Source organism: Narcine bancroftii, chromosome 5, assembly GCF_036971445.1.
Source record: "Narcine bancroftii isolate sNarBan1 chromosome 5, sNarBan1.hap1, whole genome shotgun sequence".
In the NCBI taxonomy this organism is placed as follows: domain Eukaryota; kingdom Metazoa; phylum Chordata; class Chondrichthyes; order Torpediniformes; family Narcinidae; genus Narcine; species Narcine bancroftii.
This window is the reverse complement of record NC_091473.1, coordinates 189,417,684-189,435,712: the sequence shown is the minus strand read 5'-3', so window position 1 is coordinate 189,435,712 and position 18,029 is coordinate 189,417,684. Positions and strand designations below refer to the sequence as shown.

At 48.9% G+C, this 18,029-nt stretch overlaps 1 protein-coding gene across 10 annotated transcripts in view; it reads left to right on the top strand.

Moving 5' to 3' along the window:
- The window catches only part of LOC138764413 (platelet endothelial aggregation receptor 1-like), a 67,490-nt gene extending 52,956 nt beyond the window's left edge, over positions 1-14,534 (top strand). For 9 of the 10 annotated variants that reach the window (XM_069940292.1, XM_069940291.1, XM_069940298.1 and 6 more), the window contains 7 exons: positions 4,510-4,656; positions 5,359-5,580; positions 9,410-9,534; positions 9,951-10,044; positions 11,062-11,124; positions 11,964-12,173; positions 13,328-14,534. In XM_069940292.1, coding sequence (XP_069796393.1) covers positions 4,510-4,656; positions 5,359-5,580; positions 9,410-9,534; positions 9,951-10,044; positions 11,062-11,124; positions 11,964-12,173; positions 13,328-13,485 — 1,019 coding nt within the window. In that variant the 3' untranslated portion in view covers positions 13,486-14,534. The remainder of the gene's footprint in view (positions 1-4,509; positions 4,657-5,358; positions 5,581-9,409; positions 9,535-9,950; positions 10,045-11,061; positions 11,125-11,963; positions 12,174-13,327) is intronic. The other variant, XM_069940300.1, reaches the window with a different exon arrangement.
- Positions 14,535-18,029: the final 3,495 nt, after the last annotated feature.

Below are 18,029 nucleotides of genomic sequence, written 5' to 3'. Positions count from 1 at the left end.
AGAACAATCCAGTCCATTGAACGGTGCACTGTTTCAAACAATCCACAAAGTCCACCAAGCCATGTACTTTTCAAACAGTCTACAAAATCTATTAAGAGCATCAAAAGTATGAGCAGGAGTCGGCCATCCAACCCATCAAGCCTGCTCCACCATTCAATGAGATCTGATGATAGGCTCTTCTCCACCCACCTGCCTTTTCCCCACATCCCTTAATTCCCCTACTGTGTAAAAATCGATCCAATCTTGTCTTAAACTTATTTACTGAGGTCACCTCCAACTGCTTCAATAGGCACCAGGTTCCACAGATTCACCATCAAAGCAGTTCCTCCTCATTTCTGTCCTGAATCTTGAGGCTATGTCCCCTAGTTCTAGTCTCCCCCACTAATGGAAACAACTTACTGACTTCTATCTTATCCAAGCCTTTCATAATTTTATATGTTTCTATAAGATCCCCTCTCATTCTTCTGAATTCCAGCAAGGACAGTCCCAGACAACTCAATTTCTCCTTAAAGGCCAACCCCCTCATCTCTGGAATCAACCTAGTGAACCTCCTCTGCACTGTCTCCAAAGTCATCCAATCCTTCCTCGAGTAAGGAGACCAGACCTGCATGTAGTACCCCAGATGTGGTCCCACCAGAACCCTGTATAGTTGCAGCATACCCTCCCTTCTCCTAAATTCAATCCCTCTAGCAATGAAGGCCAGGATTCCTTTTGCCTTCTTGATAGCTTGCTGCGCCTCCCTTTCATATTTTCTACATTTCTATAAGATCCCCTCTAATTCTTCTAAATTCCAGCAAGTACAGTCCCAGATGACTCGGTCTCTCCTCAACGGCTAAACCCCCCCATCTCTGGAAACAACCTGGTGAACCTCCTCTGCATTTATGCCTTTCATAATTGTATGTATTCCTATAAGATCCCCTCTCATTCTTTATAAATTCCAGCGAGTACAGTCCATTTAAACAGCCGACTGCAGAAAAGCCTCCCTATTTAAGCCAGGTTTTTTTTTTCCCAGTGGTATCCAAAGGGTAGAGAGCAGCAGGCGAAGAGGGTGAGTCAGTTTGGGAGGGGAGATCTTTCTATACCTCTTTCCTGATGGTAGCAGCAAGAACATAGTTGATCCTTGGTGAGAGCAGCAGTGATCATCAAGGATCCACACCACGCAGCACATGCTCTGTCCTCACTGTTGTACTACCAGGAAAGAGGTCTAGGTGCCATAGGACCTACACCACCAGGTTCAGGAACAGCTGCTACCCCTCCACCATCAGACTACTCCACAATAAACTCAATCAGGGTCTCATTTACTTTTGCACTTTATTGATTTTTTCCCCCCTCTCTATATTGCACAATTAGTTTGTTTACGTCTTTATTTGTTTACATGTGTATGTATCTTCTTTTCAAAATATTTGTTTAACATAACAATCCATATACAAAATACTAAAAAGCCAAGCAAAATAATGTATACAAAACATAAAATTAAAGTAAATACACAGTGTGCCATATTTTAAATTCCATCCCTTATAATTGAACGTGATTATCTGTTAAAATGATTATACATATATCAATTAAATATAATTATAACAAATCACATTATATCTTAATAAGGTATTTTATACAGGATAACTATAATTAAACCCACAAATCCACTTATCTAAAAGGAAAAAAAACCCTAAAACTAAAACTAATCCACCCCCTCCCTCTAATTAAGGTTACAAGAGAAATACAAAGATAGATCAAGTCGCGACTTCCAGAAGACGGACAGATCAGCACTAGAGCTCCCATATCCTCTAAAACTGCCCATTATGATAGTATTCTATAAATGGGCACCATGCCTTGTCAAACTGAAAGTTTTTATCCTTAATATTTTATCTAATTTTCTCTAAACTCAAATATGACATTACATCATGCATGAGTCGGTGAGAGTTCATCTTTCCATTTCATTAACACTGCCCGTCTGGCTATCAACCTGCCGAAAGCTAAAACTTTCTCTTGAGGTGCCGATAAAAGTTTATCTGGTTCACATGAAAAACCAAACAGGGCAGTTAAAGGGCATGGATCTAACTTAATCTTAAAAATCATTGATAAAGAATTAAAAATATTCTGCCAATAACTTCATAATTTAGGACATTTCCAAATCAGTGAGGCTCCAAAAATTTTGCACTTTTCACAAAATGGATCAACATCCGCATAGAAATGGGCTAATTTGAGTTTAGACATGTATAGCACCTTAAATTGTAATAAACAGTGCCGTGCACAAAATGAAGACTCATTGATCAAACTAAGAGTGGAATACCAATCCTCATCTGAAAAAGTTATATTAAGATCGCGCTCCGAATAATTTTTAATCTTTGCCCTTGGGGCTAATCTTAAATCCAATAGATTAATATAAATACCCAATCCACTATGAACAAATTGTAGATCAAGAAGTGATCTGTGATTCAAGGAAAAGTGTCCAATTTAGACTGAACAAAATTCCTAACTTGCAAATATCTAACAAAATGTCTATTAGAGATCTTAAATTTAACAGACAATTGTTCAAAAGAAGCAGTTACTTCGAATAAATAAATCTTTGAAATGTTTAATACCAAGTCCTTAAAGACTTCATCTAATAATGAAGGTGGGGAAAGACGATTATCTATAATAGAACTAGCCAGAGAAAAATTAATTATAACCAAAAAATGTCCTAAATTGAGCCCATATTCTCAATCTAGTTCTCATTATTGGATTTGATGTCAATTTAGAAATGAAAGTGGAACCTAAAATTGCCAACATAGATGATTACTTAGAAAAGTTCAGTTCCATTTCTGCCCAAGAAGGGCAACTTCCTAATTTATCAAATTTTAATAATAAAAGTAAACTGCATATAATAATTGTCCAGTAATAAAATCAAAAATTTGGAAGTGACACTCCCCCATTCCTAATAGTTTTCTGAAGATGAGCTTTACTTAGACATGGTTGTTTTCCCTGCCAAAAGTATGAAGAACTAACCAAATGTAATGAATTAAAAAAGGATTTGGGAATAAAAATTGGTAAGGCTTGGAAAAAAATACAAAAATTGAGGTAAAATATTTATCTTAATTGAATTAATATGTCCAATCAATGTAATCGAAAGTGGTGGCCATCCCGATAATAATGTTTTAGCCTGATTAAGTAATGCTATAAAATTGGCAATAATTATTCATGCTGATCAAACATATTTTATTAAAAATTGTTATTATAGCATATACTGTGTACTGAATACAATATAGTTACCTTCTACTCGTGCGACTGAATGTGTCCTTTCTCTAGATGCTGAAAAAGCATTTGATCGGGTTGAATGGAAATATTTATTTGCGATATTAAATAAATTTAATTTTGGTCCAATTTTATTAACTGGATTGAAATATTATAGTTACGTCCTATGGCTTCAATCTGTTCCAATTTACAACAGTCGAAAATGTTTAGGCTATTTCAGGGAACACGACAAGGATGTCCATTAATTCCTTTACTGTTTGATATAATACTAGAACTATTCGCAGTAGCCCTTCGAGAATCTGCAGAATTTAAAAGATTAATCAGAAATGGAATTGAACATAAAGTATCTCTTTATGCGGATGATTTATTGCTTTTTATTTCAAATCCGGAGGTTTCTTTACCAAATATATTAACTATGTTTGCTCAGTTTGAACAATTTTCAGGCTATAAAATAAATAAAAGTGAACTTTTACCTTTAAAAGGATTTTTTCTATGTATTCTAAATTTTTGTTTAAACTGTTCAATATTTAGGAATCACTATTACAAAAAGTTATAAGAATCTTATACGTATCTTCTTGAGTACAGTTCTTTTGCACTACCAATTATTCTGCCATGCCCACAGGAAAAAGAATCAGACAATAAAACTGAAATCAGAATCTGTCTTCAATCAGTAGAGAAATGTTTTTTCAATCCACTCTCTCTTCCCTCATGCAACCCACTAGAACAGTAAAACTCAGTAAATCTGAAACTGAATCCTAGGGAGGCTCAGGAGAGGGTGATCCTGATTCACTTGGATCTGATGTGATATCGATCCCCTCCACTGCAACTCCGGTTGCAGCTTGAAGCAACGTCTGCAACTGGAGTGAGTTCTGCATAGCCGCTGCTTTGCATATTCCTGTGGTCAGGGTTCTCTCCCTTGGGCAGCTCATTTAAACAGAACAGAGTCTAATTCGCCGTTCACTAAATCAAGCAATCTGCAGAGTCCACTTGAACCAGTCTTCACAAACGTAGTGAACCTGGATAAAAGGGGAGGTGCACAAATCCCATGATAGCCTTCCTGGGAGGGGATTGGTCAGGAGTGGGGAAGAGTGAGGGAGGGAGGGGTGAGGAGACGTTGGGAAGGGAGGGATGGGTGTGGGTAAGGGGCAGGGTGGGGTAGGGAGGGAGGGCTGAGGTGGAAGAAAAGAAGAATGCCTCCATTCTCACCAGCTACCACCACAGAAATGAAATGGCACTGAGCGATAATGCGGCCCTGTTGTGTCTTTTTGTGATGTACAGGAGCACATTGTGACCGTCCCTGCGAGCCCAACCGCTGGGGCCGGGACTGTGCCTTCATGTGCCGCTGCTGGAACCGAGAACAGTGCCACTGGGAGAATGGGAGCTGCCTGTGCCCCCCGGGGTACGGCGGTCAGAGCTGCCAGCTTTGTGAGTACCCAGGCACACCCCGAACTCTACCTGACCTGTCCAACCCCTACATGTCCCCGTCTCGACTCATCACAACCTAACCCCTACCTGACCCAACCCAATTGCTACCTCATCTGATCCTACCCCTACCCAGCCCCAGGGCCACAAACAAAACCTGACCTCTGGCACGTGTGTGTGTGTGTGTGTGTGTGTGTGTGTGTGTGTGTGTGTGTGTGTGTGTGTGTGTGTGTGTGTGTGTGTGTGTGTGTGTGTGTGTGTGTGTGTGTGAGAGAGAGATTGAGAATATGTGTGTCCTTTACTTGTTCTCCCTGCCACCATGTGGCTTTCAAACTTGGGTGCTCCAGGCCCTCTCCAGTGTCCCCTACATTAACACAATGCACAGGGTGGGGGGGAGGGGGGTTATTCATCACTGGAAAGTGTGTGGGTGAAGGGCAGAATCCAAGGATAGGCCATTGTAATGTAGGGAAAGTCGTTGAGATGGGCAATTAGTGGATAGCATGACTTCAGTGGGCATGACACAATTGATCACATGCTCCCCTGTAGGATCTTCCTGTTTCTGTCCCACTGAAAGGCATCTGGAAGTCCTACAGTGGGGGTAATGGCCAAGACCCGGGGAGGGGGCGGTGACGTGGGGCAGTAGGAAGGGATATGGGGATGTTGGACTTGTCGCAAGGTTTCAGATCCACGCTTACATTCTGTCAGACCTTCCGGAGAACAGATCCAGTGGGATGGTGCCGACGGCTCCGTCAGATGGACTTTCGCTCCATGTCACCCTGGGCATCGTGGCTCTGCTGGTCACCGTGGCCTTCCTGCTGGCCCTCTTCGTCTGCCTCCGGCACAGGTTTGAGGGAAAAGCCTCCAGCACCCCGACTGTCAGCTATACACCGGCGATCGGCTCCACTGGCGGAGAGTACGTCATACCAGGTTAGTGCTCTCATTAGACACAAGCGATTGGGAAATTAATTACCCCAGCCCAGCCCAAGCAATCTCCTTGCTTGCCTCTTCCAAATAATCGGGGATATATTCCACCAGGCCCAGGAGACTTGTCCACATTAATGCCCCTCAAAAGACCCAACATCACCTCTTGATCTCAAAGTAGCCCCACACATGGGCATTCCTTCATATTCTGTTGCTATTGCTGTCCATGACCTTCTTGGTAAACACCAATGCAAAGTACTGTATAGACCCATGTAAAAGTTGACCCCCCCCCCCCCGATTTTGACCCCTCTTGCCCGCTCATCTGAACTCCCCACATTTCTAACATGGATCCTTGCTCCGGCTGCATATCCAAGCTCCTGACATCCTGACCGCAGTCCCTCGCCCCATCAGCCCACCCATCTGAGCTCATAATGATGTGTCCGTGGATCCTCACCCCAGCCGATCACCCATCTGACCTCCCAGCATCCCGACCGTGGATCCTCTTCCCGCCACCCACCCTTCTGATGTCCCAACGCCCTGATCACAGACTCTCTCCTCGACCTCGGCTGCCCGCCTATCCGACCTCGCGACGCCACGTCCACAGACCCTTGCACCAGCTGCCCACCCACTGGAGCACCCAACACCCTGACCACAGACTCCCTCCTCAGCCGCCCACACATTCGAGCTGCCGACGCCCTGAACACAGTCTTATCAACCGGACTCACCGATCCGAGCTCCCGATATTTTGAATGACCAAGGTACTTCCCGAGGTCAAAAGGATGACCCCTGTAAAAGTGCCTCCCCCCCATTTGATCTGAAAAATTGGTCCAAAAAGCCAGGGGCAGGGTAGAGGAGAGGAAGGAGGGGCAGAGGTGGAGGAGAGGAAAAGAAGTAGAGGAGAGGAGGGCAGGGCTAGGGGAGAGAAGGGAGTGGCAGGGGGATTTTCCTCCAGCTTCCCGCCCTTTCCTTTTCCTATCCAGAGAGCTATTCTCCACCCCGTCACCTCAACTTTTGTTTCTTTTCCACCCTTCTACCAATGCAAACAACTTACCTACCTCTAAATTATCTATGCCTTTTATACAATTCCCTCTCACTCTTCTAAATTCCAGTGAGTACAGTCCCAGGTGACTCAATCTCTCCTCAAAGGCCAACCCCCTCATCCCTGGAATCAACCTGATGAACCTCCTCTGCACCATCCCCAAAGCTAGTCCATCCTTCCTCAAGTAAGGAGACCAGAACTGCACGCAGTTCTCCAGATGCGACCTCACTAGGACTTTGTCCAGTTGCAGCAGAATCTCCCTGCTCCCAAATTCAATCCCTCCAGCAATGAAGGCCAATGTTCCATTTGCCTTCTTGATCACCCACTGCACCCGCAAACCATCCTTTTGTGATTCATGCATAGGCCTTCCCAAGTACTCCTACACGGCAGCACGGCTGCAATTGCTTACCATTTAAATAATACTCTGATCTTCCATTTTTCCTTCCAAAGTGGATAACCTCACATTTACCAACATTGTTCTCCATCTGCCAGACCCTTGCCCACTCACTTATCCTATTGATATCTCCCTGCAAACTCTCCACATCCTCTGCACAATTTGCTTTTCCGCTCAATTTAGTGTTGTCAGCAAACTTAAATACTGTCCCTCTTTCAGATCATCAAATGTATATTGTGAACAGTTGCAGGCCCAGCACCGACCGCTGTGGCACCCCGCTTGCCAGAAAAACACCTTTGTACCCCAACTCTCTGCCTTCTATGGATTAACCAATCCTCTATCCATGCTAATATAACATCCCCAACTCTATCCATTCTTATACTTATGGATTAATCTTTTATGTGGAACCTTAACAAACGCTTTCTGGAAATTCAAGTGAACTATCTGTTCCTGTCTATCTACTGTGCTCGCTATATCCTCAAAGCACTCCATGTACACAGTCTCCTCCCAGCCACAAAAGTGCCAAGCAGCCAGGGTGTCGGTGAACCGACTCAGGGACTGGTTACATGGCACTGCTCTGGGCAGCACTCTCCATCCTTGGTCTCCTGCATACAGAGACCTTCACTGGATCCTCCCTAATTTTGGCCCACCTGCCACTGTGTTCCCTTGTCCACTCAAGGGAGAATTCTATTTCCGTTCCGTGGGGTTCATCATGCAGTCGAAGATCTGCCCTGACTCCCTGGTGGAAAATCATCACAGACTTTATCCCAACGTCTGGGAACTAGAGGGGAAGAATTTAACAGGTGATCTGAGGGGCCACAGAGGAATACGTAGAAGAAGGAAAGGGTATAGTTGACGACAATGACACTGTTAAAAAGCCCTGGAACACCTGGACAGCAAAGATGCTCTTTATCGACTGCAGTTCAGCATTTAACACCATCATCCCCTCAAAACTGATCAGCAAACTCCGAGACCTGGGACTCAACATCCCACTGTGTAATTATATCCTCAATTTTCTTACCTCCAGAATGTAGGTAAGAACATCTCCTCCACAATCTCCATCAGTACCGGAGCACCACAGGGCTGCGCTCTTAGCCCCCTGCGCTACTCGCTTTATACCCATGACTATGTAGCTCCGTACGACAACACCTTCTACAAATTCACTGACAATACCGTGGGAGTGGGTTGTATAAAATGGAGGGAGATTGAAAACTTGGCTGAATGGTGCACTAACAACAACCTCACACTCAATTTCACCAAATCCAAGGAGCAGATTGCTGACCAAGAAGGGAAAACCAAAGTGTTTGATCCAGAGATCATTGGGGGAACAGAGGGTGAACAAATTTAAATTCTTGGGAGTCACTATCTCGGAGGATCTTTCCTGGACCCAACACACCAATGGCATTGTGAAGAAAGCTCTTCAACACCTCTACTTCCTCAGGAGTTTGCGGAGGTTTGGTAAGACATTGGAAACCCTGGCGAATTTCTACAGGGGTGTGGTGGAACATGCGCATCACAGTCTGGTACGGGGACACCAATACCCCCAACATAAAGTCCTGCAAAAGGTTGTGGACACAGCCCAGGAAATCACAGGTAAAATCCTCCCCACCATTAAGAACATCTACAGGGAATGCTGCTGTCAGAGGACAGTAACAATCATCAAGGACCCCACCACCCAGCACACGCTCTGTTCTCGCTGCTGCCATCAGGAGGTCTCAGTGCCACAAGACTCACACCACCAGGTTCAGGAACAGCTGCTCCCCCTCCACCTCAGATTCCTCAATGACAAACTCAATCAGGGACTCATTTAACGACTTTTACTTTTGCACTTTATTGATTTTTTTCCTCTCTGTGTTGCACAGACAATTTATTTGTTTATTTGTTTCAGGTGGTAGGGTTAGTGTAGCAGTAACGCCTTTACAGTGCCAGCGATCAGGTCTGGGGTTCAAATCCCATGCTGTCTGTCAGGAGTTTGTACTTTCTCCCCATGTCTGTGTGGGTTTTCCCCAGGGGCTCCGGTTTCCTCCCACCCTTCAAAATGCACCGTGGGTGTAGGTTAATTCGGTGTAAATTGGGCGGCACGGACTTGTGGGCCAAAATGGCCTGTTACCCTGCTGTATGTCTGAATTTAAAATTTACATGTGTATGTTGTGTACAGTTTTCTTTTTGCACTGCCAGTAAGTGGTAATTCTGCCTCACCCACAGGAAAAATAATCTCAGGGTTGTATGTGGTGTTATGTATGTACTCCAACAATAAATCTGAACGTTTAGATATACATAGAGGGGTTTAGAGGGACACGAGCCGAACACAGGCAAAGGGAGATTGCAGGGTCAGCACAGAGGGGTGGGGCCAAAGAGTCTGCTACCATGCTGTCATTGACACAGTTTTGATCTCTCCACAGATGTGCCACCAACCTACGGCCACCACTACGCCAACCCCAGCTACCACAGCCTGTCCCAGTGTCGTCCCCCTCCTCCGCCCCTCCCTGACCTACCCAATGACATCGACAGGGTTTCCTCCATCAAGGTATGGCATCCTGAAACAGCCAGGGATTGATGAGAATGGGGGGATGGATGCTGGCAGAATTCCTACATTCTGATTGGATGATCCAGCAGGAGGGGACGGGGTCTCTGTGGGCTGATTGGAGTGAGCAGACCTGTCAATGGGTGGGAACGGGAACGAGTTTGCATGTTGCTGGGACATCCCGTCTGTGGGTGGGCAGGGTGCAGGGGTCCACAGCAGTGGGTGGGCAGGGTCCATGACCCCTTGAGTGGGTGGGCAGGATCCGCGTCCCCTGTCGGTGGATGAGCAGGATCTGGGACCCCCCTCAATGGGTGAGCTGGGTCCTGGCCCTCATCAGTGAGTGAACAGGGTCCGGGACTGCCGTCAGTGGCTGGGAAGGGTCTGGACCCCACACTGACTGCCCCATTTCCCCCCAACAGAAGACCACCCCGCAGCGGTGGAGAGTCCCGGAGCCAACATTAGACTGGAACGCCACCCTGCCAGCTGACTGGATCCACAGCTGCTCAGATCCCGGTATTACCTGTCTGCCTGTCCCTGCACCAGTTTCTCCCCCATCCACCACCACCCACCTGACTCCCTCACCCTTCCCCCATCAGCCAGACACCCTCCCCCAATGACCTGACCCCCTCTTCCTTCCCCTCTCTCATCCTGACCCCATCCCCCCTCCTCCACTGGCCAAAACCCCCTCTCCCCTTCCCTAACATCCAGACACCGTCCCCACTCCCCCACCAGCTGGACACTGTCCCCCTCCATCCTGACCCTGTCCCCTCCACCACTGTCCAAACCCTGTCCCCACCCCCATCAGCCACACCCCCCTCCCGCACTGACCACACCCCACCATCCCCAACGTCTGGTCTGTTGCATCCCCACCAGTTGGTCCCCTCCCCCACCCCTGTTGGTTGGTCCCCTCCCCCACTATCTGGACCCATCCCCTCCCCAACTGGCAAGATTCCATCCCCACCTCCACTGCCTAGGATCCTCCCCCTTCACCATCACCTCCAGCAGAGCCGACTGTCTCTGAGACTCAGGAATCCTTCTTGGTTTGGAGGGGACAATTCCCAAAGGCCCACACCAGGCTGAAGGCTGCCGACCCCTTCCTGAAACATCAACCCTGCCATCTCCAGCACAACCACCCCCATCCACCCCCAACCCCGGCGCCTCTTCCCACAACTTGGGGTAGTCACTTTCCGGGTCGTCCCGGAGATCCCTGAGGAATGTGTTGACTGATTCTGTTCCCTCCTCCTCCACTTCCTGTGACCCTGACACCTCCCTGTCTCTGTCTTCCTACTGCCCATCCTTCTCCCTGCTGGATCACTGCCTCTCCATCCCCTCTGCTGACATCTCCTCTCCACATCGCCAACACTCCTCCAACTCTCCCTCTCTCTTCTGCCTTTCCCCCCTCTCTCTTTCTCTCTCTCTCTCTCTCTCTCGCTCTCTCTCTCTCTCTCTCTCTCTGTCCCCCTCTCACCCCATCCTGCCTCTCTGCCTCCCTCTCACTCCCTCTCTCTCACTCTCTCTCCCCCTTGACAGGACTCAATGAAATGGACCGGAGTTACAGCTGCACTGATAGTTTGCCCAAGAACAGCAACACAGGTAACAACTTACCCCCTCCCCCTCCTCTCCACCCCTCTCCTCCTTTCCACCACCACCCCACCCCTCCTCCTCCAACCCAACCCCCTCCACATCCATCCCCACCCCTCCCCTACTCCTTTAACCCCCACCCCCTCCTCTCCACCCCTCCCTACTCCTCCAACCCCCACCCCTCCTCATTCCCTCCCCACTCCTCCAACCCCACCCCCTCCTCTCCACCCCACCCCTCCCCTACTGCTCCAACCCCACACCTTCCTCTTCACCCACCCCTCCCCTACTCCAACCCCACCCCCTCCCCTACTCCAACCCCACCCCCTCCCTCCCCACCCCTCCCCTACGCCAACCCCACCCCCTCCTCTCCACCCCTCCCTACTCCTCCAACCCCCACCCCTCCTCATTCCCTCCCTACTCCTCCAACCCCCAACCCCTCCCCAAGCCCTACCTGCCCCTCCTGTCCCCTCCCCACCCCACCCTCCACCTGCCTCCCCACCCCTCCTCTATCCCTTCCATACTCCTTCCCTCTCCATTTCATCTTCTCCCCACACTCTTCCCATCTCACAGCCCCTCCTCATCCCTTCTCACCATCCATCCATCTCCTCTCACTCCCCTTGCCCTCTTCCCCAACTACCCTGCCCACCTCTCCTCATTCTGCTCCCCACTTCCAACTCTCCTCTCATTCCTCTCCAGCTCATTCCACCCCCTTGTCCTTCCCCATCCCACTTCCCCTCCTTTCTCCCTTCCCGCTCCCCGTCCTACTCCCCCTCCCCCTTCAAGGTTGAACTAGCTCAGTGACCATTGACACTATGCTGAACCCCCCCCCCCCCCCCCCCCCGCCTCCCCAGGTTGGATCAGCCCTGTATCTGGCTGCGGCTCCAGTGAAAACTCCATCAGTAGCGGAGAGAATGTCTATGCCACCATCCAGGACCTTCCCTCACTGGAAGGCCGACCGCCAGAGAGCAGCTATGTGGAGATGGCCTCCCCTACTGGGCAGGGCGACTCATATATCCAGACTGCACACTGCCCCCAACCTGGCCAGGGGCAGCCCAGCCCAGGTGAGGGGCCAGAGGGAGGGGGGGGGTGGAGGCTGGGGGGAGGGGGAGGTGATGGGGATGGGAGAAGGAGTGGATGGAGAGGGAGAGGATAGAGGGGAAGCGGGAGGTGAGGGGCAACAGGAAAGGGGAGGGGGAAGGATTGTAGGGGGAGCGAATAAGGGGATAGAGAGAAGAATGGGGAGGGGATATAGGGTAGATGGGGAGGGGAGATGGGATGCGGAGAGGGGGACAGAGAAAGTGGGGGAACGGTAGGGATGGGGTCTGGGAGAGGAGGGATGGGGTGGGAGAGGGAAGGAAAGGAGGGAACAAGAGGGATAGGGACAGGAACTGGGAGGATGAGGACATGGGGAGGGGGAGGGGAGGAGTGCAATGAGGGATGGGAAAATGGGAGGGAGAAATGGGGAGGGGGGAGGGACAAAGAGAAGGGGAGAGGGAGAGGAAAGGTAGGGTGATGAAGGACGAGAAGGGAAAAGGGGGGAGGAGAAGAAACTGGGGTGAGGGAGAATGGGGAGGTGGGAGGGGTGGAGAGACAGGGAGAGGAAAGACAGAATGAGGAAAGAAAGAGAAGGGAAAGGGATGGTGTTAAGAGGCCAGCTGAAGTGGTGAATGTGAGTTCAATTACATGGAAGGGAGGGGTATGGACTGGGGGCAAGTCAGTGGGACTAGGCAGAAAAATGGTTTGGCAAGACTAGAAGGGCCTTTTTCTGTGCTGCAATGTTCTCTGGAGAGAGAGAGGAAACAGATGAAGGGGAGAAGGGATGAGGAGGAAGGAATAGGGCAGAAAAACAGTGAGAGGGGAAAACGACAGGCCCTTTACACTTCCTCCTTTTTCTTTCCCTCCACTTTTCTCTCTTTTTCACCCCTTCCCACCATCTCTACTCTGTCCACCTCTCCCCCATTTTCTCTCTCTCCCCCCTCTTTTCCTCCTCCTCTCTCCCTGATTGGGACATGGCCTGTGACCACTTCCTTGACATCTTCTCTACCCCACCCCCACCTCTACCCTGAGTTGAATGTGTCCCTTTCTCTTGCCATCCTTCTCTTTTCCCCTCTCTCCCCCTTCCTCTCTCCCAGGTGAGACATGACCTGCGACCTCTCTCCTCTGAGTGGGACGTGACCTGCGATCTCTCCCATAACCCTCTCCCTTTTTCCTGCAGGGATGGGAACTCGGACAGACAAGGGACCAGCAGCTCAAGATGACCTCAACCACTATGACAGCCCCAGGAAGAGCCACGTCCCTTGCCACTACAATCTGCCCCCGAGCCGCAGTCACCCCCCCTCTCCCTCCGCCTGCCTCCCCCGAGGGCACCACTGATGTCCTGGGTGTGGAGGGGGCAGTGGGGGGAAGGGGAGCATCTAGCAGGGGGGAGGAAGGATGGACCTGGGTCATGTCTCCCACCCACCAGGAATCTCCATTCCCTCGATGTGGGCGATCTTTGCCCTTTGTGCGATCCAACCCCAGACATCCCAGAACATCCCTGCTGGTTGGAGATGTTGTGGGCAGCTGGAACCCTGGGAATTTCCCCAAGGCTGAGGGCGTTGTTTCCGAGTGCAGACTACGCAGGGAAAGGGAATGGTGAGGATACGCAGGCCATTGGAAAGCGCAGAATGCAAGTGGAGGCAGAGCGCAGAAAAATGCCTCCTGCACACTCACACACAATCCCTCACACACACGCGCACTCCCTCTCATACAAACACAATCCCACACACAAACACACATGCACTCTCTCTCTCACACACATTCCCAGACACACACAATCTCACACACAGACATACACACAGACACACACTCACACAGGAAATCCTGGCTGCAACCCATGACACAATGCAGGCTGTGGAGAAACACAGGCTACGAGGACATGCAGACCATAGGGAAATGCAAGCAATGAGGAAATACAGGTTGCAAGGACATCCAGACCATGAGGAAATGCAGCCCATGGTGAAACGCAGGCCATGGGGAATGTAGGACCTGGGACAATGCTGGTCATGTGGAAACACAGGCAGTGAGGAACTGAGAACCAGATGATGAGAGGCAGACCTGCACGAGAACGAAGCCCAGATGAGGAGGCAGGCGAGGAATCAGGGTCCCGGAGCTGGGGCCTTGTCCCACTTGGCAGAAGAGCCACAGCCCTGTCCCACCGACAGCAAGGCCCTGGTGAGGCTGGAGACTGGGACCTATGGAGAATGAGGACCTGGGGAGACCAGGGGAATGGGGAGACTGGGGTCCTGGGGACACCAGGCTGAGAGAAAGAGAGACCCCATGCACCTGGGGTCACTGGCGACTGCTGTCAGGTCCCAGAGTGCAGGGTTTGATCCCTGCTCCAGACACACGGCCCTGGCTGTGGGGGTGAGGAGGGAGCACTGTGGGGGGGGGGGAGGTGAGGAGGGAACACTGGGAGGGAGGTGAGGAGGGAACACTGAGGGGGGGAGGTGAGGAGGGAGCACTGTGGAGGGGTGTAAGTGAAGAGGGAGTGCTGTGGAGGGGTGTAAGTGAAGAGGGAGTGCTGTGGAGGGGTGTAAGTGAAGAGGGAGCGCTGTGGGGGGGTGTAAGTGAAGAGGGAGCGCTGTGGGGGGGTGTAAGTGAAGAGGGAGTGCTGTGGAGGGGTGTAAGTGAAGAGGGAGTGCTGTAGAGGGAGTGCTGTGGAGGGGTGTAAGTGAAGAGGGAGTGCTGTGGAGGGGTGTAGAGTGAAGAGGGAGTGCTGTGGGGGGAGGTGAGGAGGATGTAGAGGGGACTGTAGTGAATGTGGGGGGAGTGAGGAGGGAGTGCTGTGGGGGAATGTAAGTGAAGAGGGAGTGCTGTGGGGGAATGTAAGTGAAGAGGGAGTGCTGTGGAGGGATGTAAGTGAAGAGGGAGAGCTGTGGAGGGGTGAAAGTGAAGAGGGAGTGCTGTGGAGGGGTGTAATTGTTATTTTGTGCTGTTTTAAATGATATTTGGCCACATCACTACATTAGTGATGCTCTTCTGTTGACTAACTGCTCCCAGCATCAATTCAAAGGAGCAGGAGCTGGGAATTTGTTCTAAATAAACTTTTCCAGCCTGTTGTTAATTTCTGTGGTTGGTGAGATTAGTGCTGGCTTTTCAAACAGTTGACGTCAAGAGCTAAGGTTATGGATTTGGACCTCATCCCCATCAAAATTCCCCATGGGAAACAACTCAATTCTGCATGAGTTGGTTCCATTTTCCTGCAGTTGGCTCGCATCCCTCGAAACCTTTCCTATCCCGGGCCCGGTCCACAGGTGCCATCCACCCATTCCTCTGGCAACCTGTTCCACACACCCACCGCTCTCTGCGCGAAGCGGGGTACCCGTCGAAATCTTCCCCCTCTCACTTTAAACCATGGCTTCCCGTTTTCAACTCCCCGACCCTGGAGGAAAAGACTGACCTTTCACAATTTTATAAACTTCAAAAAAGTCCCCCCTCAGCCTCCAGGGAGAAAGGTTCAAATTTATTATCATCTGTCCATTTACACCCGACAAAACGTCATCTCTCCAGACCCTGGTGCACGCACAGAAGCACTTGATAATGATCACGTAAAGAAAACAAATGTTTTGGGATGATTAACTTGGTTACAGGAAACTGTTGATCAGTCTCAGCCTGCAGGAGGAAACTTCCTGAGCCTGGCAGTCCTGATTCTGATGCTCTCGTACCTCCTCCCACATGGTCGTGGGTTTAATTTTATTTATATATATATATATATATATATATATATGACATGCAGCACGGTAACAGGCCTTCCCGGCCCCACAAGCCCATGCAGCCCAATCACACCCAATTTACCTACAACCCCTTGATGTTTTGAGGCGTGGGAGGAAACCCATGCTGACATGGGGAGAACATACCAACTCCTTATGGACAGCGATGGATTTGAACCCCCAGGTCTGGTGCTGTAGCAGTGTCACTAAGTTAACTAAAGATACTGCACGATGGAAAGGGTCTTCTATAATTTTGTGAGTTCTATTCAGACACCAGCTAACTTAGGCTCAAGGAATTATCCCAGTAAATGTCAACAGACGAGTGGGAAATGGAGGAGATGTGGGTGAGGGCTGAGCTGATGGCGGTGGAGGGGATGCCACATTTGTGGAAGAAGGTGGACGTTTTAGATGATAAACACGTATATGATAACAACAATATCTGTTACGGGCCCAGAGGACCCCAAAACCCAGCAGCAATAGAAATTCACCAAGACAAATGGTTACTTAAACAAAAATTACTTTTAATTATCTTTAAACATGAAAACAGGATCAAACTTTAACTTATTACTATTAACCCCCTTCTAATTCTAAGCGCACGTGTATGTAATGTGTGTGTAAGTTCAGAAAAGTTACTTGATTCACCATCCAATCTCACTTCTCACTCCTCCAAGTTCACCAGAATCAGGCAATTCTTATACTGTGCACAGAATTTAATATTTATGCTTGAAAGGTCATTGGTTATTGCTCAGGAAGGTTCTTGTTGGTTTTCAGAGAGAGAGCTTTGTTGCTTATCTGACACAAACTGATTCCTTCTGACCAGTCACTTCAGTGTCTTACCAAAGAAACTTGCCCCATCAGGGTTTTCCAGATGATAACCTTTTTCTTTCAGGTCACCACAAAGTTCCTTTTTATTTCCCTTATTTCAAATTAAATACAGCCAGCCATCTCCTCTTAGATAGACCACAAGGGCTTTGACCAGGCTGAACTCACAACCCGATTTCAAAATGGGGTTTTTCCACAAGGGTTCTCGTTCTGGATGGCTGACTGTAACTAGTAGTGTTCTGCAGGGGTTGGTATTGGGACCGCCGCTGTTTACAATTTATATTAATGATTTGGATTGTGGTATGAATGGCTTTGTGGCCATATTTGTGGATGACACTAAGATAGGTGGCAGAGTAGGAAGTGGAGTAGAAACCGTAAAGTTGCAGAAGGATATAGACAGATTAGGAGACTGAGCAAAATTATGGCAGATGAGATTTAACATAGAGAAATGTACAGATGTACATTTTGGCAGTGGAAACAAACAGGCAGAATTCTATTTGGATGGGGTGAAAATTCAGACCTCGGATGTGCAAAAGGACCTGGGTGTCCTCGTGCAGGGAAACCTAAAAGTTAATGACCAAGTGAAATTGGTAGTGAAGAAGGCGAATGCTATGTTGTTCATTTCAAGAGGAATAGTGTATAAGAGTAGAGAGGTGATGATGTGGCTCTAGGGGCACTGGTGAGACCTCATTTGGAGAACTGTGTACAGTTTTGGACCCCCTATCTTAGAAAGGATGTGATGTTGTTGGAGAGGGTGCCCAGGAGATTTACTAGGATGATTCCCGGAATGCAAGGGCTAATGTACGAAGAGCATTTGGCAGCTCTTGGGTTGTATTCACTGGAATATAAGAGAATGAGAGGCGACCTCATAGAGGCATTTCATATTTTGAAAGGTTTAGGTGTAGGGTGGATGTGAGTAAGATGGTGGGTGAATCAAGGACAAGGGGGTCATAATCTGAAAATTAGAGGTTATCCATATAAAACAGAGATTAAGAAGAACTTCTTTAGCCAGAGGGTCGTGGATCTGTGGAACTCAGTGCCGCATACAGCAGTGGAAGCCAGATCACCGGCAGTATTTAAACAAGAAATAGACATGTATCTCATTAGTGAGGGCATCAAGGGATATGGGGAAAAGGCTGGACATTGGAACTAGTGTAGAATAGCTTAGGTTTACGGAACAGACTCAATGGGCCTAGTGGCCTCCTTCTGTTCCTTTGTCTTCTGAACTTCTCCTGTTCCAGTCCCAGCTGCTGTGGCTGAACTGTAGAACTGAACTCTCTGTCTCAGAGAAAAGCCTGTTTGACTCTCTCTGCTTGCAAAACCACAAGACCCTCTTAGAACAGC